Source organism: Pseudochaenichthys georgianus, unplaced genomic scaffold, assembly GCF_902827115.2.
Source record: "Pseudochaenichthys georgianus unplaced genomic scaffold, fPseGeo1.2 scaffold_449_arrow_ctg1, whole genome shotgun sequence".
NCBI lineage: Eukaryota > Metazoa > Chordata > Actinopteri > Perciformes > Channichthyidae > Pseudochaenichthys > Pseudochaenichthys georgianus.
The window spans coordinates 102,508-124,597 of NW_027263014.1; the positions used below are offsets into that span (position 1 = coordinate 102,508).

The window sequence follows — 22,090 nt, forward strand, 5'->3', positions numbered from 1 at the left end:
TTCTCCACAACGGGGACAGGACTCTCACAACTCATGCAGTCCTTGATGATGGTGCTGATCGATCCATCCTGCTCCCCTTTGCTGTCCAGTGTTTGGGTCTCTCAACACAGCCAGAAACAATCTCACTACGCACAGTGCGGCAGGATATAGCACCAACGCGTTTTCAGCTCCGGCTCGGAGCTGGAGCCTTAAAAGCCGCGGCCTCTTATCTCCGGAATCCGGTTCACTTCGAGCTAGAGGCAAGAGCTTCGGAGCTAAGAGGTGGCGTCGCTTACGTCTCTCTTACGTCGAGGCGTGCAGGAAACTAAACCCACCTCCCCTGAACACGGGTCGACTGTCATGCCTGCCTATAAGCAGTAGTGCCTATAAACACACTTTATAAAGTCAGGCAACACTAACCAGGCTTCGTGTGATTCTGTTTATTTGTACCTTACTTTGACCATCCGTTCGCTGTTATTGATCATTGTGGAGAGCAGGCAGACGTTTTGTTTTGTATTATAGCAGCTATTGGATGGAATCAATACATGGGCTGCACAGGTTGTCGTGTCCGACTATCACAAGTAGAATCATAATAAAAATACGCCGGTAAAATGTGCCTGTAGGAAACGGTTTATGCCACAATAGGATAGCAATAGCAAGTAGTCAGTTTAGCTTTGGTTGCTATGCTAACATCACCCATTTTATACCAGAGAAACTTTCATAACAGCGTTGTGATGCCAAACAGCATCAATTCAAACTGACACACATTCACTTAGGCTAAAGGGAACTGGGGATATGTATCAGCTGCTTGTGTGAGTCGGACAGTGATACTTTAGAGCGGCCGCTGCAGTGTGAGCTAACCGGGAGCTAACGGGAGAATAAACTCTGTGGAAGAGCAGCACTGCAGCGGTCGGTAAATGCTGCAGAAACACATTAATAAACAATGAACTACGGCACTCTGGAGAAAAGTATAAGGTTGGAGAAGTCGTTATTTTTATTTAATCTGGCTTCGTGTGATTAAAAGAAACACGATCATCGACCCGGCGCAGTTGTTGTTGTTGTGAGCGCCGTAACGCCGTTGGGGAGCAAATCAGCTATGTAAACGGTGACGTCATGACGCAGCAGCACCAGTCGGGCTCTGGGCGGTGTGAACAGAGCGGGAGCAAAAAAGGGAAACCGGAGCTGAACCAGAAAAGCTCTAGCTCGGAGCTAGAAAGGGAAAAGCGCTGGTGTGAAAGCCGCATAAGTGGAGCAACTGTTTCCTTTGGAATTTCCCCTATTGACCAGCGAACTGAAGGGCATGTCTTCAACGGAGCATTCACTGCTGAACATCTCGGCCTTTCAGAGCACACATACCCTGTACAACAGTTACAAGAGCAGTTTTACCATCTCAGAGATATTCCATTACAGCCAATTGACCATGCATGCCCTCTTGTCCTCATTGTCAATAGCTACCATCTCAACAACTGAATACCCCAATAAATAAAGCAAAGAAATTGCAACTCTTGTCTCCTGGTGGTTTGTGGCTCCAGTTTGAACATGTATCTCCAACAAATGGTTGACAATCACTAATGTAGTGTTAATATGTGGAGGTTATCCTTCTGAACAAACATGTAAGTATCATAAGTGTGTGTTTTTCAGCTTCTCTCTGCAATAGACTGAAATCCAATGGAAGAATCATTGCTTTTAGTTGAGGGAGCCTTTGCGTTGTTAACTGTCAGGAGAACAATAATGTAAATGTGAATGAACAATCAGTTTGTACAAAGCAGTGTGTCATACTTGGGAAAAGGGCAAAGAACATGCTAGTCTTTTTGTCAGATCATTGTGAAGCATCAGTTGTCCTCTACTACAAAATACCAGGTCCCTGAAAAATGAACTAATTCTCTGCATTCTGTTGGCTTCAATGGTAAGTTGCTGAATGTGGGGTTCTCTGAGGGGGAGGGGTCACTCATTATTTACATTAGTCAGGTATAAAAGACAAGGGTTGACCAGGTAGGATATCAGTTCAAAGCAACAGCACATCTCCAGCCAACATGAGCAACACCGGCATGAACATGAGGGGCAAGGTACTTTCAGAAGTCTTTATGTAATAATCAGGAATTACTGTTTGCAATATCACAGTTTATTCCAAGCTAATCTATTTCTAACCATTAAAATTCCCTTCTTTCAGATCACCTTCTACGAGGAGAAGAACTTCCAGGGTCGTTCTTATGAGTGCACAAATGACTGCTCTGACATGTCCTCCTCCCTGAGCAGGAGCCAGTCCTGCAGGGTGGAGAGCGGCTGCTTCATGGTCTACGATCGTTCCAACTACATGGGAAACCAGTACTTCATGAAGAGGGGCGAGTACTCCGACTGCATGAGCATGATGGGAATGAGGGACTGCATCAAGTCTTGCCGTATGATCCCCATGGTGGGTATACAACTGTAACCGACGATTCTACTATGGGTGACCACCCGACAACTCTTTACATTAAATCATTAATTCATAATTCTTCTCCCCAAAGCAGCACAGAGGCCAGTTCAGGATGAAGATCTATGAGAAGGAGAACTTCGGTGGTCAGAGTCACGAGATGATGGAGGACTGTGACAACGTCATGGACCGTTACCGCATGAACGAGTGCCAGTCCTGCAACGTGATGGACGGTCACTGGCTGATGTACGAGCAGCCCCAGTTCAGAGGCAAGATGATGTACATGAGGCCCGGAGAGTACAGGAACTTCAGGGACATGGGCATGAGCGGCCAGAGGTTCATGAGCATGAGGCGTATCACCGATTCCTGCTAAATGTTCACTGAATGTTTCCTGAATTTATAAAATGCAAAATAAAAAATTAACCTTGAATGTGACTTTTCTCATGCTTATTGTCCATCTGTTAAAATCACACATTATTAATTGAAATTAATTATATAAGATTTATTTGACAGTAGGCAACTATTAGCAATGCAAATGTTGATACTAACATGTTTTATATCTGATGAGAAATGTGTTGCAAGGTTGACAACAACAAAAAACATAGAATGCCACAATTGATATTGGATGATGGATAAATACACTGGGTTGATGACGTGACAACACTTTGGGTAATTAAATAAAAATGAGATTATTACATTTTTAAGCTAAGGTATTATTTTTATTCAGTAAACTTTGTATTTAGTAAACTTGTCATGGTTTTGGATTTGTGTTGCAATTTTACGGTTATATTTTGAAATTCTGGGTACCACTTTACAATAAGACTAACCCTTATAAAGGATTCATTAAGAGTTTATAATTAGGTTATGAAATAGGTTGTAAACACTTTATTAATCATTAAGAACCATTTATAAACCAGTTCTAACATAGTTTTCATACATCAACACAGCGTCATTATTTGGCAAGATGACTAAGTCTTATATTGGCTACTTAGCGAGAATCAACTCAGTGAACAACAGATACCAAGGATGCTGGCTGATGAAGGAGACGAAGTTAGCTAGGTAGCCAATATAAGACTTAGCAGTACAGATAAATGTTGGCTCACTATTTGGCAAGCAACCGGTCACAGTTGCCCTGTTTATCTCATGTCTTATAAAAGCTTATTAATGATTTATAAAGTATTCACAACCTAATAATAAATTAATTACAAACTATTCGTAAAACCTTTATAAGGGTAGTCTTATTGTAAAGTGTTACCAAATTCTGTTCTCCCCGTGTCATGGTTTTCCTTCCGTGTATTTGCCCTCCTGTGTATAATTGTCTCATTGTGTTCACCTGTTGCGCCCCCCCCCCCCCTCCTTGTGTTTCTGCCTCCCCTGCCAAGCTGTGTCTTTTACTGTGATTACCCTTCTGTGTATTTAGTCTTGTCTTCCCTTTTGCTCCCTGTTCGGTCGTCGTCTTTCTCATCCACGTTACCTGCCGGTACCCGTTGTAAGTTTGTTCCTGTTCCTCGTGCTCCTCGATTTGCTGTTTTAGTTGTTACCTGTTTGTCTGTATCATCGGCTTTTTATTAAAGCTAGCTTTTTGTTACATGCCTTTTCCTGCATTTGGGTCCTATTTTCTCCAACCCTGACAGTACTAGACTGCTGTTTTCGCCTGTCCTTTGCTGCTGTGCTGATTTTGCTCCAGGAACATCGCGGATACTGTGTGCTGGTCTGGGGAAATGGCCCATATCGGGATTCTGCTGTTCCTGTTAACTGTTTTGGACTATGAGAAGATCTCTAGTCATTCTGAGAAGTCTACTGGATTCAGGTCTGTTCTGCCACCCGCAGTGGGCATCCCCTGCAAAGGTTCGGATGTGTTGCTCAAACAATTACCGGTTGCCTTGTCACAGACAATCTGCTCGACAAAATATGTTTGTCTTTTTTGTTTTCCTGCGATGATGGTTCTTCAGGACTGCTTCTTAAGCTTTAATCACACTCTCGCAGACTTTTCCGGTGTTTCTAAATTAGATGACAATGTACAGATGTAGCACTCCAGATCAGACTCAAATGGGTGTGTCCCAGTCAAAAGCCCAGCGGATGCCAGTGGCTGGGGGTGTTGCCAAATTGCTAGAGGGCGTTGCCCAATTTCCCTATTTGTTCAATTACAGGATTTAACCATGAGATGGCGCTTCATTCACAAAATACACAATGGGTGTTGGAGAAACATCAATATTTTAGATCAAATAAAGTATATAGTTTGCTTTATGCAGTATATTTCTTGTAATATTGTACAGTAGATTGAAGTAAATCAACTTATACATTAAGATAAGATAAGATGGACCTTTATTAACCCCGTGGGGAAATTCAGTAGTTCAAACAGCAACAGGGTGAGAGTGAAAAACAGGACAGCACAGTTTCACACAGATTAATAAAATCAAAAATAAGATGAGCGATAAAAATAATAATAATGAGAAACTATGAAATAAGAAATGAATAAAACTAAAATGTAATTATCATATCATATATTATAATGTATTGTATTATTAAGTAATATCATACATTAACCCCATTATAGCAGATGATGAATGGATGAACACATGTATGCATCAATAATTACAACAGAGTATTTCTAAATACAAGTTGTAAAAATACTTATATGTATTTAATATTAACCCTTTGGAGTCGACCGTCACGCCGGCGTGATCAGATCACATGACCTGTTCAAGCCGGTGCCGCATAAAAACAACAGTCCGGACAACATTGCCGTGTGTTTCTTTCGAAAGTACTGGCTTGAAACTATATCCCAGTCTTTGTTTCATGCAAAAAGACCCAGTAAACACGGAGATACGGTGATATAAAGTTAATACAGATATATTTCAGAAGTATGAATAATGGAAGCACATATTTTAATATCTTCGCCGTATTTTATCATTTTACGAAACGGAAAATACTGGAAACTGTAGATCCTGCTCAACAGGATGTATATGTGTATTTCTGTCGAAAGTACTGGCTTGAAACTATATGCCAGTCTTTGTTTCATGCAAAAATACCCAATAAACACGGACATATGATGATATAAAGTTAATACAGATATATTTCAGAAGTATGAATAATGGAAGCACATATTTTAATATCTTTGCCGTATTTTATCATTTTACGAAACGGAAAATACTGGAAACTGTAGATTCTGCTCAACAGGATGTATTTACCAGGGAGGGGGTGAGGTAATCAGTTAAACGGAGTGATACGAAACGAGACGAAAAGAGACGAAGAGGGACGGCGGGAACCGAAGAGAGACGGCGGGAAATGGAGAGAGACGAAGATATACGAAGACAGGCGGCGGGAGACGAAGAGAGGCTGCGGGAGACTGCGATTGAAGTAAAGTGACGGACAAACATTGAGAATTTAGATATAGTTAGATAGATTTTGAGTTTTGAAGACTCAACTATGATGAAGAGAACTCTGAACGTGAGTCAAGCTTTAAGCTTGTTTTTTGACATGGAGGAGGAGGAATCTGTGATGTTGCCCTCTGTGTCGTAGTTTACAGAAACCGCTTTGAAGCGTGGCACAGATAAAGACAGAAAAAAAAGATTGTTGTACATAATATGTATATATATATATATTTGTATTATATTTATAATAACACTTTTAGCACATGTGGGCAATGATGGAGACACTTGGAGGGGCGTGATTGGGAGGAACGGCCCCCCTGATCTGAACCGGAGTGGTGGTTTGTTACTGGACTTCTGTGCTAGTCATGGATTGGCCATAACAAACACCATGTTCGAACATAAGGATGCTCATAAGTGTACGTGGTACCAGAGCACCCTAGGCAGAAGGTCCATGATCGATTTCGTTATCGTATCATCGGACCTGAGGCCGTATGTTTTGGACACTCGGGTAAAGAGAGGGGCGGAGTTGTCAACTGATCACCATCTGGTGGTGAGTTGGGTCGAGTGGCGGGGGAAGCCTCTGGATAGACCTGGTAAGCCCAAACGTGTAGTTCGGGTGAACTGGGAACGTCTGGAGGAGGCCCAAGTTCAGGAGGCCTTCAACTCACACCTCCGGCGGAGCTTTTCGGGCATTCCTGTGGAGGTTGGGGACATTGAACCAGAGTGGTCGGTGTTCAAAGCCTCTATTGCCGAAGCCGCGGTGGGGAGCTGTGGTCTCAAGGTCTTAGGTGCCTCAAGGGGCGGTAACCCTCGAACCTCCTGGTGGACACCGGTGGTCAGGGAAGCCGTCCGACTGAAGAAGGAGGCCTTCAGGGATTTGTTATCCCGGGGGACTCCCGAAGCAGTTGCAAGGTACCGACAGGCCCGAAGGGCAGCAGCCTCATCCGTGGCCGAGGCAAAGCAGCGGGTGTGGGAGAAGTTCGGAGAAGACATGGAGAAGGACTTTCGGGCGGCACCAAAGTTGTTCTGGAAAACTGTCCGACACCTCAGGAGGGGGAAGCAGGGAACCATCCAAGCTGTGTACAGTAAGGATGGGACGTTGTTGACCTCAACTGATGGAGTGTTGGGACGTTGGAAGGAACACTTTGAGGAACTCCTGAACCCGACAACTCCGCCCTCTATGTTAGAGGCAGAGCTGGAGTATGACGGGGGATCAACGCCAATCTCCCGGGGGGAGGTCACTGAGGTCGTCAAACAACTCCACAGTGGCAAAGCCCCGGGGGTGGATGAGATCCGCCCGGAAATGCTGAAGGCTCTGGGTGTTGAGGGACTGTCATGGTTGACACGTCTCATCAACGTTGCGTGGAAGTCGGAAACGGTACCGAAGGAGTGGCAGACCGGGGTGGTGGTCCCCCTTTTCAAAAAGGGGGATCAGAGGGTGTGTGCCAATTACAGAGGCATCACACTACTCAGCCTCCCCGGGAAAGTTTACTCCAAGGTACTCGAAAGGAGGGTCAGGCCGATTGTCGAACCTCAGATTGAGGAGGAACAATGCGGATTCCGTCCTGGTCGTGGAACGACGGATCAGCTTTTTACTCTCGCAAGGATCCTGGAGGGGGCCTGGGAGTACGCTTATCCGGTCTACATGTGTTTTGTAGACTTGGAGAAGGCGTATGACCGGGTTCCCAGGGAGTTACTGTGGGAGGTGCTGCGGGAGTATGGGGTGAGGGGGTCTCTACTCAGGGCCATCCAATCTCTGTACTCCCAAAGCGAGAGCTGTGTCCGGGTCCTCGGCAGTAAGTCGGACCCATTTCCGGTGAGGGTTGGCCTCCGCCAGGGCTGCGCTTTGTCACCAATCCTGTTTGTAATATACATGGATCGGATTTCGAGGCGTAGTCGTGGGGGGGGGGGTCTGCAGTTCGGTGGACTAAGGATTGCACCACTGCTTTTTGCAGATGATGTGGTTCTGATGGCTTCATCGGTCTGCGACCTTCAGCACTCACTGGATCGGTTCGCAACCGAGTGTGAAGCGGCTGGGATGAGGATCAGCACCTCCAAATCTGAGGCCATGGTTCTCAGCAGGAAACCGATGGACTGTCCACTCCAAGTAGGGAATGAGTCCTTACCCCAAGTGAAGGAGTTCAAGTATCTCGGGGTCTTGTTCTCGAGTGAGGGATCAATGGAGCGTGAGATGGGCCGGAGAATCGGAGCAGCGGGAGCGGTATTGCAGTCGCTTTACCGCACCGTTGTGACGAAAAGGGAGCTGAGCCGGAAGGCAAAGCTCTCTGTCTACCGGGCCATTTTCGTTCCTACCCTCACCTATGGTCATGAAGGATGGGTCATGACCGAAAGAACGAGATCGCGGATACAAGCGGCCGAGATGGGTTTCCTCCGCCGGGTGGCTGGTGTCTCCCTTAGAGATAAGGTGAGAAGTTCGGTCATCAGGGAGGGACTCGGAGTTGAGCCGCTCCTCCTTCGCGTCGAAAGAAGCCAGTTGAGGTGGTTCGGGCACCTAGTTAGGATGCCACCTGGGCGCCTCCCTAGGGAGGTGTTCCAGGCACGTCCAGCTGGGAAGAGACCAAGGGGTAGACCTAGGACCAGGTGGAGGGATTATATCTCTTCGCTGGCCTGGGAGCGCCTTGGGATCCCCCAGTCAGAGCTGGTTGATGTCGCCAGGGAAAAGAAAGTTTGGGGCTCTCTGCTGGAACTGCTACCCCCGCGACCCGACCACGGATAAGCGGGAGAAGATGGATGGATGGATAACACTTTTGCCTTATCAGAATGAAATCCCATGCTACCTCAATCAAACTTTCACATTATCATAGTCACATCCCATGTATATATTTCCAGCTTTAAAATGGTTTCGTTGTGTATGTTTGCGTTATGAAAAATAAAATCATTTTCAAAATCTGTTTTTACGTTTTTTTTTGTGATTTAGGTTCCAACATGTTCATATAGTCACTGCTCTAAACAAAGTCAAAAATCCTACATCCAAACGAAATAAATATAATTAATTATGATGAATACGTTAAGTCTTGTTCCTTGTTTTTCACTTTTATTAAATGTTTGATATTTCCGGTGGAAATGGTGGACCATCGGACATTCAAAATGCAGCATATTTTCACTCTTACACACATATATTCTCATTTTACATACATACATTTTCACTCTTACACACGGATATTCTCCTTTTGCTCTCATGCGAAATCTACTAAAACAAAGTATGTCATGTATATTTAGTTTTCGTTGATGAGACGAGACGGACTAAGGTGTTAATGGTGGACTATCGGACATTCAAAATGCAGCATATTTCCCCCAAGTGTCTGTCAAAATGCATTTTACGTTTCTAACTTGCAATATCATTATTTCCGCTCTCTTCACTCCAGAAGAGCGATCTCCCTCTCTCTCTCTCTCTCTCTCTGTGTGCGTGGGATCACAGGAGGGGGGAGAGCTGTGGAATGTGACTCCACACATTCCGATGGCCAATTAGTTTTAAACAAAGGGTCCCCAACATACATAGGACACATGGGGGGTTGGTTGACTCGGTTTGCATTCATAAAGAATGCACAAACGTGTTTAATCGTTAATGTCAGATATGTACTAAGTAAATAGCCTACATTAGTTCCTGCTCAAGATTAGATTCAACTTTATTGTTATTGCACAGATTACAGGTACTGAGACAACGAAATGCAGTTTAGCTTCTAACCAGGTGCAACAAGCAGTAAAGTGAAAAGTAATGTTCACAATCTACAGAATAAAATATATAATGAATTGAATGATGAATAAACAGTGAGGGGTATGAATACACTAGATATCAGCCTGTGAGCAGTATGAACAGTGTGTTCATCGTTTATGTCAGATATGTACTAAGTAAATAGCCTGCATTAATTTCATGATGGATTAAACCACATTTATTTCGTTAAAAATAAACAAAATGATTAAATGTAGGGTGAATTGCCCTAATGTGGATTTTTTTTTGCATTTCAGACTTCGGGAATATATTGCGACATGAAGCCGATACAATAAATCAAAATCCAGTAACATTCTGAAATCCCCAGGATGTGTCCTAATCAAACCAAAAGAGAACATGCAGATATTAAACTCATAAAAGAAATGGTAGACATATTAGTACTCTTAGTGCCAAGTTGTCTCAGACAATCTGTTTTCCTAATGTGGGACAGTTCTGTGCAAAATGTGGGACACTGAAAAGTCTATATTAAAAAGCCTCAGTCACCTTCATTCATGTAATAAAAAAATCTCAGGCAGGTAACACTCAAAGCTACAGTAAATGTGCAATACCATGCTATGTTACTATTTATAATGTTATTGTTGTTACAACAGAAGATGTTTTTATTTAAATTGAAGTTAAATGCATCAATCTGGTGCACTGAGGGCAAAATTAGTAGATTTGTGGATACAGCTCTCAACACTCATATGAAACAGAACTGTTCTTACAATGTGTGTTGGAAGGTATTACATTACTATGCATATTTTATTGTGTAAACACACAGCTGATCACCTGAGAGCTGCCGTTTCATTCAGAGCGTTTAAAAAAAACGACGGTCTGATTTCAACAACTCAATGTGTGATTATTATAGCAGTAATATTAGACACTAATAATACAGTACACTATTAACACATATTATTGTTTGCCCGTGGGATTAGGGTGATCGGTAGTGAGAGCCGCTGCATTTTCCTCCGGTCGGATGTGATATAAAAACAAAGCGATTATTGTTGTTGTTGTAAACTCACGTGGATTAAATGTAGTGCATTCATTTCAACTCGCGAACATATGATACATTAAATGAATGCGAGGATGACGATCGAACATCGTTGTTTGACCCTGGATGCATTTCCTGATCTAAAAACATAGCGATGGTTTTGTACTTACGCGGCGTAAGTTACGCCAACGTGAATTAAACATTATTTTTGTTAAATAAAAACATGGTGATGTTTAGTAAATGATTACATGTCTCTTACTTAGCACAGAATATGATCCTATCCGTGACATATATGGATCTTAACAAATATCCGCTATATCAGATACCTGTAGATCAGCTGTTTATTTCACATGAGTTTCAGTGTGGCAGCTTTTCACGGCTCCCCCTGGTGGATCCATGATCCATTGCAGCTGGTTTCATTATAATTAAATGTATTTATCAAGGGGGCGTTTCAAGTCCTGCGGGTTTTTTTTCCTTTTGAGCAGGGGCCCACCCCGTGCCGATCACGGACCTGCACGGGTTGGCGTCTGAAACGAAGCGCAACATCTGTATGCGTGTCGTTTAAGAGGACAATATGCCTGTTTTTGTTGTTGTTATTACTGTCAGGAAATGTACAACCTAACCCTGGTCCGCCCAGTAGTAGTAGTCAGATCGCTACTCCTGCTGATTTTAAAGCTCGGTCTGGGTTGGGTTTCATCCACTTGAATGTGCGCAATCTGTTAGGTAAACTAGATCTTGTCCGTATCTGGGCGAGCTCAACTGACGCTGACGTCATTGTTTTATCAGAAACATGGCTAAATAAATCTATTTTGGCCTCTGACATTGCCTTAAATGGTTTTAATGTGTATCGTACCGACCGGCCTAATAAAGGTGGTGGCGTTGCCATTTATGTTAAGAATAAGTTCAGTGTAACCACATTAGTTTCCAAATCTATCAGTAAGCAATTCGAATTTTTAGCCTTAAATATAGAAGTGGCAAAGGGTCAACAGGTCATGGTGGTGGGCCGTTACAGACCCCCCTCAACTGGCAAGGACTCCTTGTCTTCGCTATCAAATCTTTTATCGCAGCTAGACTACAAGGAAATAGTGCTACTTGGAGATTATATTACATTACATTGCATTTAGCTGACGCTTTTATCCAAAGCGACTTACAGTAAGTGCATTCGACCAGGAAGACACAACCTTGAAGAAAACAGAATCATATAAGTACATCAGGTTTTCAAGTGCTACTCAAGTGGCTATAGATAAGCCAGTCCTTTATTAGTATATAAGTGCTCTGTTAGCAGTTCTTTGTTAGTAATTCTATCGCTCGAAGTGGAGTCGAAAGAGATGAGTTTTCAGTCTGCGCCGGAAGGTGAGTAAGCTATCTGCTGTCCTGATGTCAATGGGGAGCTCATTCCACCATTTTGGAGCCAGGATAGCAAACCCACGTGTTTTTTCTGATGGGAACTTGGGTCCCCCTCGCAGCGAGGGTGCAGCGAGTCGTTTGGCTGATGCGGAGCGTAGAGCACGCGCTGGGGTGTACAGTTTAACCATGTCCTGGATGTAGGAAGGGCCAGATCCATTTGCAGCATGGTACGCAAGTACCAGTGTTTTGAAGTGAATTCTAGCAGTTACCGGAAGCCAATGGATGGAGCGGAGGAGCGGTGTGGTGTGGGAAAATTTAGGAAGGTTGAAGACCAGACGAGCCGCTGCATTCTGGATGAGCTGCAGAGGTCGGATGGCACATGCAGGTTGACCAGCCAGGAGGGAGTTGCAGTAGTCTAGGCGTGAGGTGACGAAAGCCTGGACCAGAAGCTGGGTCGCTTTCTGGGTCAGCTGGGGACGTATCTTCCTGATGTTGTAGAGCGTGTATCTGCAGTAACGGGTTGTAGCAGCGATGTTTGCAGTGAAGGACAGGTTGTTATCTAGGATCACACCCAGATTCCTTGCAGTCTGAGTCGGGGAAACAACAGAGGTGCCGATGTTGATAGTCAGGTGAAGAGTGGGACAATCTTTTCCCGGAAGGAAAAGCAGTTCAGTTTTGTCAAGGTTGAGCTTGAGATGATGAACGGACATCCACTGAGAGATGTCAGCTAAACAAGCAGAGATGCGTGCGACGACCTGGGTCTCTGAGCGGGGAAAGGACAGAATTAATTGGGTGTCGTCAGCGTAGCAGTGGTATGAAAAACCGTTGCGGGCTAATGACAGATCCGAGCGAGTTTGTGTACAGGGAGAAGAGGAGGGGACCAAGAACAGAGCCCTGAGGGACCCCTGTAGTTAATTGACAAGGGTCGGACTCAGACCCTCTCCAAGTTACCCTGTAGGTACGGTCTTTGAGGTATGAGGTGAGGAGGGAAAGTGCAGAGCCTGAAACTCCAAGTTCTTGGAGAGTGCGAAGGAGGATCTGATGGTTCGCCGTGTCGAATGCAGCAGACAGGTCCAACAGGATGATGACAGAGGAGAGGGATGCTGTTTTGGCAGTGTGCAGTTCATCAGTGAAAGCAATGAGAGCAGTTTCTGTGGAGTGGCCTGCCTTGAAACCAGACTGGTGCGGATCCAGAAGGTTGTTCTGATGGAGATAACAGGAGAGTTGTTTAAAGACAGCACGTTCAAGTGTTTTAGACAGGAACGGGAGGAGAGAGACAGGCCTGTAGTTTATAACATCAGACGGGTTGAGAGTGGGTTTCTTTAGGAGAGGGTTTACTCTTGCCTCCTTGAGACTGTTTGGAAAGTGACCAGAAGTTAGAGAAGTGTTGATGAAATGGGTGAGAAAAGGTAGAATATCAGGAGCGATAGTCTGAAGGAGGTTTGAAGGGATAGGGTCCAGAGGACAGGTGGTAGGGCGGGCAGAGGTAATGAGGGTAAGAACCTCACTTGGCGAGAGAGGGGAAAAGGAGGTTAGTGTGCAGGTGGAAGGAGGGTCTGGTGACCCATCGGTGAGTAAAGGTGAGTCAGAAAAAGAAGAGCGAATATCATCAACCTTTTCTTCAAAGTGGTTAACAAAGTCGCTTGACAGAAGGGAGGAGGGGGGAGGGGCTTTGGGGGGGTCCAAGAGGGTGGAGAAGATGGAAAATAGTTTTTTAGGATTGGAATAGGAAGATTGGATCTTATCTTGAAAGAAAGTGCTTTTTGCCTGAGAGATCGAAGCAGAGAAAGAGGAGAGGAGAACCTGATAGGTTAGGAGGTCGTCGCGGTGTTTGGATTTCCACCATTTCCGCTCTGCTGCCCGAAGGACGGTTCTATTAGCACGCAGTGCGTCATTTAGCCAGGGAGCACGAGGGGACTGACGAGCCTGCCGAGATGTGAGAGGACAGAGAGAGTCCAGAGAGGATGAGAGAGTAGAGAGGAGAGTTTCCGCAGCAGAGTTTGGAGGCAGGAGTTGGAAAGAGTCAGAGGAAGGGAGGGCTGAGAGCACAGATGAGGCAAAGGTAGAGGGGGAGAGGGAACGAAGGTTACGGCGGACAGGTGCAGGATGAGAAGAGATTAGTTTGTTATGTTTGGAAAGGGGTAGAGAGAATGAAATGAAGAAGTGATCGGATGTGTGGAGCGGGTTTACAGAGAGGTTAGAAGTAGCGCAGTTCCTTGAGAATATGAGATCAAGGACATTGCCAGCTTATAGATTTGAACTGGGACTGGTTAACTGCAGTGTCAGAGGATTTTAAAAACCTTTGTATCTCTTTAAATGTTACTCAGATAGTGGACAGTCCTACTCGCCCTAACATTAAGTCCCCTAATAAATCCTCCCTAATTGATCTAATTTTAACTAATGTTCCCCATAAATATTCATCTGTGAGAGTCTTTGCAAATGATCTGAGTGATCACTGTGCTGTAGCCACAATTAGGGACACTAAGGTCCAAAAGGTTAAACCTCGCATTATTATTAAGAGAGACAAAAAACATTTTGTGGAGCAGGGTTTTGTGCATGATCTGTTTGATTTTGATTGGGGTAAAATCGATCTGTGTGCTGATGTAGAAACCGCATGGTCTTATTTTTATCTTGGTGTTATGGAGATCATTGATAGACATGCACGCCCGCGTACATTTAGAGTAAAGGGACGAGACAATCCTTGGTTTTCTGCTAATCTGTCCAGTCTCCTTCATGAGAGAAACAAGGCCTGGGCAAAGGCTAGGAAATCAGGCTCAGAGGTAGAATGGCTGCGTTTTAGGCAGCTAAGGAATAGCTTCACATCGCAAATCAAAAGCGCTAAATCAAAGTACTATCTGTCAGTAACCACAAAGAATCTAAATAATCCTGGAAAATGTTGGAAAGCCATTAAATCGTTATCCACCGGTGATATCCGTAATGAGCTACCTCCGTGCATTATAGGGCTGTAGCGATACACTAATCTCACGATACGATACGATACACGATATTCAGCCAACGATACGATATATATCACGATATTCAGCCAACGATACGATTCGATACGATTCGATATAATTCGATACACTTATATAATTTTCTGAAAGATTTTAAAGGGACAGTGTGATTTTGGTGACATCTTGTGACGTCTTGTGACATCTTGACTTGGATTGAATTAATTCAACTGAAAACTGAAAGCATCAATTATACAATATATGGCTCTGACAGATAGTCTACAGCTTGCAAATGCTGGACAAAATGAATCAAAAGATGTGGTGAGAAAATTTGTTTCATTTATTGAAACAGTGCAAACTGTAGCTTACAAGCCTTTGAAACGTAAGTGCATAAAGTGCAGTATCACAATGGACAATTAAAAGGTGCAACAGGTGGCCGAACACGGGGGATTTGAATGGGACTTGTTAGAAATTAAAATCAATGTTTTGATGGCATAAAGTACCATAAACATACCGTCAGTTTAAATGCTGTTTTATACTGAAAAAACAGAAGTGCTTGTGCACAACCAGTTGTTAAGCTTTTATTCTGAAAATCCTTCATCTCCGGTTAGCATTTAGCATGTGGCTAATATACCATTTACTATAGAGGTGAATTTAGTAGCGATATGACACGGAGTGTTGCACACCGAAACCTACTGATTTCAACACTACAACTATAGACGTCGAGATATTATTATTGCTGAATATTAAATGAAGGTACAGTTTATTTGAATACGCTTGTTTACAGACGTGGGTAGCATGAGACAACATTCGGAACTACCGGAAATGATACCAGCCGTGAGGTATTTTTGGAGTATTGATTACAGCGTTTAAAATGTATTAAATTAAAAGTCATGAAAGAGATAAGGAGGAGAAAAGGCGTGTTTAGTTATATATTTAATGTACAATGTCTGAATCCTCTGTTATGCGCAACAACGAACATTGGAGACGTGGAGGGCCGGCCCCCAGCAGCGCCAACCGGCCCACAGGGAGGATTCAGCAGAGGATATTTAACAGCTGGAAAGGTGGAGCTCGCTCTCTTCCCTTCGCTCACGAGAGCCAGAACACAGCTGTTTTTCTGACTGAACCATCTTCTGCTTGTAACATTACCGCGCTTTTTATTAATTAAAGTATACATTTGAACCTTCTCAGAGACTAGTCTCCTTTTTAAAGCTTCTCTCCTGGACGCGAGGATAACGAACACAGTTATCAGACTTAATGTATCGATACCCGCGGCTGAAATATCGATACTTTCTCGGAAAACTAAATATCGATATATATCGCAGGATCGATTAAATTGCACAGCCCTAGTGCATTACCACAGCATCTGGCACTATATCGGATAGGGCTACTATGCTCAATTGCTTTAATGAGCATTTTGTGTCCTGTGGTTCTCTATTTGATTCTGTCACTAACTCTGCTTCTGTGAACACTACAGTATGTGACTCTGAAAAACGTGTGTTGGAAAACCCTTTTAGTTTTACCCCTTTTACTGTTGATGTTGTTCGTGAAGCTTTAACCAAGCTAGATCCTAAGAAACCGGCTGGCCCGGACAACGTAGAACCTTTCTTTTTAAAGATAGCTGCAGATTTTATTGCTCCACCTCTCACTACTCTTTTTAACCTCTCCCTCAGCACTAACACAATTCCAAAATTGTGGAAGTCAGCGTATGTCCTGCCTTTGCTAAAAGGAGGGGAGGCCACCTTATTAAATAACTATAGGCAAATCTCTAAGTTGTCAGTTCTGGCTAAGTGAGTGAACAGGTAAAGGTGTTTTTATGTACAAATGACATCCTGTCTAAACATCAGTCAGGCTTCAGAAAGCAACACAGCACCATCACTGCCACAATGAAAGTGGTGAATGATGTGGAGAGTATTTTAGATAATAAGCAGAGTTGTGCAGCTCTATTTATTGACCTTTCAAAAGCGGTTGACACCGTTGATCATCACATTTTAAAGCAGAGGCTAGCCAGTATAGGCATGTCCAGCCATGCAGTGGGGCGGTTTGTAAACTACCTCTCTGAAAGGTCCCAATGTGTTCACTTTGATGGGCTGTCTTCCGAGTGGTGAAACATTGATAATGGTGTTCCTCAAGGTTCTGTTTTAGGACCACTTTTATTCTCCATATATATTAACAGTTTAGGTGAAAATGTGGATGAAGCTACTTTACATTTATATGCGGACGATACCGTGATGTACTGTGCAGGTCCCTCCATTCAGGAGGCTGGTGTTAAATTACAGGCTGTTTTTAACACTATTCAGACTCAGCTCTCTGAACTAAAGCTTCTTTTAAATGTTGACAAAACCAAGGTAATGCTCTTTTCTAAAGCTAAAAAGACACCAGAGCCTGTTTTAGATATTGTAACTACGCAAGGAACAAAACTTGAAGTTGTTGCCTGTTACAAATACCTTGGTATCTGGCTTGATGATTGTCTCTCTTTTAAACTTGTCAATAACCTGCTTAAAAAGCTGGGGGTTAGGCTAGGTTTCTTCTACAGGAACAAGTCCTGTTTCTCGCTTGAGGCCAGGAAAAGGCTTACTGTGACCTTTTTACCTGTGCTGGACTATGGGGATTTGATGTATATGAATGCACCTGCCAATTGCCTGGTCAAGTTAGAAGCTGCGTATCACAGTGCACTAAGATTTGTGACAAACTGTAAAGCATTAACCCATCACTGTACCCTGTATGCAAAGGCTGGTTTGCTTTCACTAACTGTACGGAGGCTCAGTCACTGGTACATTTTTATATACAAAGCCATACTAGGGAAACTTCCATCTTATATCTGCTCCCTGATCTCACGGAGAATTGTAAGTGGCTACTGCCTGAGATCGAATGCTGTGGTTTTATTAAATGTGCCAACTGCTAGGACTGTCTTAGGGAAGACAGCATTTAGATGCGCAGCTCCTCTGTCTTGGAATAGTCTGCAAATTAAATGGAAACTGAACAATCTGGTGCCACTAAATGTTTTTAAAGCTCGGTTGGATGCTACTCAATCGGAAGCTATTGGTACCTGTTTATGTGGATAATTATGTAAATGATGCTGGATGATGTCCTTTTGTTGTTCTGTTTATGTTTTTATGTTTCATGTGGAACAACTTGAGCAGGTCTCCCTTGAAAAAGAGATCATTGATCTCAATGTCTTTATGTCTTTATTAGGATCCCCATTAGCACTAGCATGAGCATTGGCTATCTCAATGGGATTTATCTGTATAAATAAAGGTTTGAAATTAAATGAACTGGACACAAACTGTTGACCCTGCTCCACTCAGGCAGGAGGCTGCGCTCCATCAGGACCAAAACCTCTCTCCACCTGAACAGTTTCTTCCCCTCTGCTACTGGCCTCATCAACAAGGCCCAGGACCCCCACTGAAACTGACTTGTATCCATCCCAGAAAAAACATTATGTATTACATTAATGCACATAACATAATGTGAACAACATCTTGTTATTTAATTTTGCACATTTCTTCTCCACATTACCTCTTTTAAATCAGCACAGCTCTCTACTTTAAATAAACATATAGTATTTGTCATATGTTAATATAGTACATTGTCACCTCTGCAGTAAATGGTCCTTCGAGCCAGAGACTGAGCCACACTCCACATAGTGAACAAATGACTGATTCAGAGACTGATGGCATGCAGACAATGGATGAACCCAATAATGGAGGTCAGGCCCTTTCTACTGGGAACATGGATGGATCCGAAGGTGTCCCAGAGCCTAGCCTTTCACCTGAACCCTTATTGCCCACCTCTCATCCAAAGCACCAAATTCTGCCATCAGTATCCCTGGAAGCATTAGCCAAAGCCCTGAAAAGCCAATTAGCCATCAAGACCTAGGGGCTAGACCCAAAAGAGATAGACGGCCCCCTGATTACTATGGTTTTCCACGGCAGAAGGCAGAATCCCAAGTATCTCATAGTTAAAGTAGTAAGAGGACACACTTCAGCAAGTCAGCATCAATTTTACGTATACAGGCTCTAATATAGTTATATCGTTTCCTTGGTTCATGCACATAATTCAAAGGACTCACCAAAATAAACATTACAAATCGATCAGAGAGAAAGACGGATGCATTAAATGCGGAATAATCCATAAATTGGACAAATGCACCTTAAAGAAGGCCATGTAATGTATGCAAGAACATTCACTTGACTATTTTTCATGACTTTAATTCAAACAAATAATCTACAGTGATGTACACATCCCCCTCCTCAGAGGTTCTCTACATGGACAAACCTAATCGATCCATCCTGCTCTCCTTTGCTGTCCAGTGTTTGGGTCTCTCAACACAGCCTGAAACAATCTCACTACGCACAGTGCGGCAGGATATAGTGCAAGTAATTGGAGCAACTGTTTCCTTTGGAATTTCCCCGATTGACCAGCGAACTGAAAGGCATGTCTTCAACGGAGCATTCACTGCTGAACATCTCGGTCTTTCAGAGCACACATACCCTGTACAACAGTTACAAGAGCAGTTTCACCATCTCAGAGATATTCCATTACAGCCAATTGACCATGCATGCCCTCTTGTCCTCATTGGCAATAGCTACCATCTCAACAACTGAATACCCCGATAAATAAAGCAAAGAAATTGCAACTCTTGTCTCCTGGTGGTTTGTGGCTCCAGTTTGAACATGTATCTCCAACAAATGGTCGACAATCACTAATGTAGTATTAATATGTGGAGGTTATCCTTCTGAACCAAACATGTAAGTATCATAAGTGTGTGTTTTCCAGCTTCTCTCTGCAATAGACTGAAATCCAATGGAAGAATCATTGCTTTTAGTTGAGGGAGCCTTTGCATTGTTAACTGTCAGGAGAACAATAATGTAAATGTGAATGAACAATCAGTTTGTACAAAGTAGTGTGTCATACTTGGGAAAAGGGCAAAGAACATGCTAGTCTTTTTGTCAGATCATTGTGAAGCATCAGTTGTCCTCTACTACAAAATACAAGGTCCCTGAAAAATGAACTAATTCTCTGCATTCTGTTGGCTTCAATGGTAAGTTGCTGAATGTGGGGTTCTCTGAGGGGGAGGGGTCACTAATTATGTACGTTAGTCAGGTATAAAAGACAAGGGTTGACCAGGTAGGATATCAGTTCACAGCAACAGCACATCTACAGCCAACATGAGCAACACCGGCATGAACATGAGGGGCAAGGTACTTTCAGAAGTCTTTATGTAATAATCAGGAATTACTGTTTGCAATATCACAGTTTATTCCTAGCTAATCTATTTCTAACCATTACAATTCTCTTCTTTCAGATCACCTTCTACGAGGAGAAGAACTTCCAGGGTCGTTCTTATGAGTGCATGAATGACTGCTCTGACATGTCCTCCTCCCTGAGCAGGAGCCAGTCCTGCAGGGTGGAGAGCGGCTGCTTCATGGTCTACGATCGTTCCAACTACATGGGAAACCAGTACTTCATGAAGAGGGGCGAGTACTCCGACTGCATGAGCATGATGGGAATGAGGGAGAACATCAAGTCTTGCCGTATGATCCCCATGGTGGGTATACAACTGTAACCGACGATTCTACTATGGGTGACCACCCCACAACTCTTTACATTAAATCATTAATTTATCATTCTTCTCCCCAAAGCAGCACAGAGGCCAGTTTAGGATGAAGATCTATGAGAAGGAGAACTTCGGTGGTCAGAGTCATGAGATGATGGAGGACTGTGACAACGTCATGGACCGTTACCGCATGAACGAGTGCCAGTCCTGCAACGTGATGGACGGTCACTGGCTGATGTACGAGCAGCCCCAGTTCAGAGGCAAGATGATGTACATGAGGCCTGGAGAGTACAGGAACTTCAGAGACATGGGCATGAGTGGCCAGAGGTTCATGAGCATGAGGCGTATCACTGATTCCTGCTAAATGTTCACTGAATGTTTCCTGAATTCATAAAATGCCAAATAAAAAATTAACCTTGAATGTGACTTTTGTCATGCTTATTGTCCAACTGTTAAAATCACACATTATTCATTGAAATTAATTATATAATATTTATTTGACAATAGGCAACTATTAGCAATGCAAATGTTGATCCTAACATGTTTTATATCTGATGAGAAATGTGTTGCAAGATTGACAACAAAAACAAACAGAGAATGTATTACAATTGATATTGGATGACGGATTAATACACTGGGTTGATGATATGTGATAAAACTTTAGGTAATTAAATAAAGAGACAATTACCTTTTCCTCTCTGAAGAACCAGCACCTTATCGTGGTGGAGAGGTTGTTGTGCTCAGATGAACCTGGGGGCTGTGTTGTCTGTAACCTTGTGTTCCTGGTAGGGCGGGTGAGGGGATACTCACAAGTCCCCGGTTGGGTGCTGTTTTGTTGGAGTTTACCCCAGTGGATGAGAGGGTCGCCTCCCTACGCCTGCGGGTTATGGGGGGAAAACTCTGACTGTTGTGTGTGCTTATGCACCAAACAGCAGTTCAGAATATTCGGCCCTCTTGGAGACCCTGAAAAGAGTCCTGTATGGGGCTCCTGAAGGGGACTCCTTAGTCTTGCTGGGAGACTTCAACACACATGTGGGCAATGATAGAGACACTTGGAGGGGCGTGATTGGGAGGAACGGCCCCCCTGATCTGAACCTCAGCCGTGGCCGAGGCAAAGCAGTGGGTGTGGGAGAAGTTCGAAGAAGGACTTTCGGGCGGCACCAAAGTTGTTCTGGAAAACTGTCCGACACCTCAGGAGGGGGAAGCAGGGAACCATCCAAGCTGTGTACAGTAAGGATGGGACGCTGTTGACCTCAACTGATAGGGTGTTAGGGTGTTGGAAGGAACACTTTGAGGAACTCCTGAACCCGACAACTCTGCCCTCTATGGCAGAGGCAGAGCTGGAGGATCAACACCAATCTCCCGGGGGGAGGTCACTGAGGTAGTCAAATAACTCCACAGTGGCAAAGCCCCGGGGGTGGATGAGATCCGCCCAGAAATGCTGAAGGCTCTGGGTGTTGAGGGTCTGTAATGTTTGACACGTCTCATCAACATTGTGTGGAAGTCGGAAACAGTACCGAAGGAGTGGCAGACCGGGGTGGTTCCCCTTTTCAAAAAGGTGGATCTGAGGGTGTGTGCCAATGACAGAGGCATCACACTACTCAGCCTTCCCGGGAAAGTTTACTCTAAGGTACTCGAAAGGAGGGTCAGGCCGATTGTCGAACCGCAGATTGAGGAGGAACAATGCGGATTCCGTCCTGGTCGTGGAACGACGGATCAGCATTTTACTCTCGCAAGGATCCTGG

The 22,090-nt window shown here is 43.8% G+C and overlaps 2 protein-coding genes across 2 annotated transcripts; both read left to right on the plus strand.

Annotated features, from left to right (window-relative positions):
• The first annotated feature begins 2,003 nt into the window (after nucleotides 1–2,003).
• Nucleotides 2,004–2,765, plus strand: LOC117442641 (gamma-crystallin M3-like). The gene is made up of 3 exons (XM_034078602.2): nucleotides 2,004–2,045; nucleotides 2,150–2,392; nucleotides 2,490–2,765. Exons 1-3 carry the CDS (start codon nucleotides 2,013–2,015, stop codon nucleotides 2,763–2,765), a joined length of 552 nt encoding a protein of 183 aa, XP_033934493.1. The 5' UTR covers nucleotides 2,004–2,012.
• Nucleotides 2,766–19,947: 17,182 nt separating this feature from the next.
• LOC117442654 (gamma-crystallin M3-like) lies at nucleotides 19,948–20,709 on the plus strand. Its single transcript, XM_034078614.2, has 3 exons — nucleotides 19,948–19,989; nucleotides 20,094–20,336; nucleotides 20,434–20,709. Exons 1-3 carry the CDS (start codon nucleotides 19,957–19,959, stop codon nucleotides 20,707–20,709), a joined length of 552 nt encoding a protein of 183 aa, XP_033934505.1. The 5' UTR covers nucleotides 19,948–19,956.
• The last annotated feature ends 1,381 nt before the right edge of the window (nucleotides 20,710–22,090 follow it).

Coding starts and splice junctions, on each gene's coding strand:
- LOC117442641 (XM_034078602.2), top strand. CDS start 2,013: ATGAGCAACACCGGCATGAACATGAGGGGCAAG. Junction 2,046..2,149: donor GCATGAACATGAGGGGCAAG/GTACTTTCAGAA, acceptor CCCTTCTTTCAG/ATCACCTTCTACGAGGAGAA. Junction 2,393..2,489: donor CTTGCCGTATGATCCCCATG/GTGGGTATACAA, acceptor TCCCCAAAGCAG/CACAGAGGCCAGTTCAGGAT.
- LOC117442654 (XM_034078614.2), top strand. CDS start 19,957: ATGAGCAACACCGGCATGAACATGAGGGGCAAG. Junction 19,990..20,093: donor GCATGAACATGAGGGGCAAG/GTACTTTCAGAA, acceptor CTCTTCTTTCAG/ATCACCTTCTACGAGGAGAA. Junction 20,337..20,433: donor CTTGCCGTATGATCCCCATG/GTGGGTATACAA, acceptor TCCCCAAAGCAG/CACAGAGGCCAGTTTAGGAT.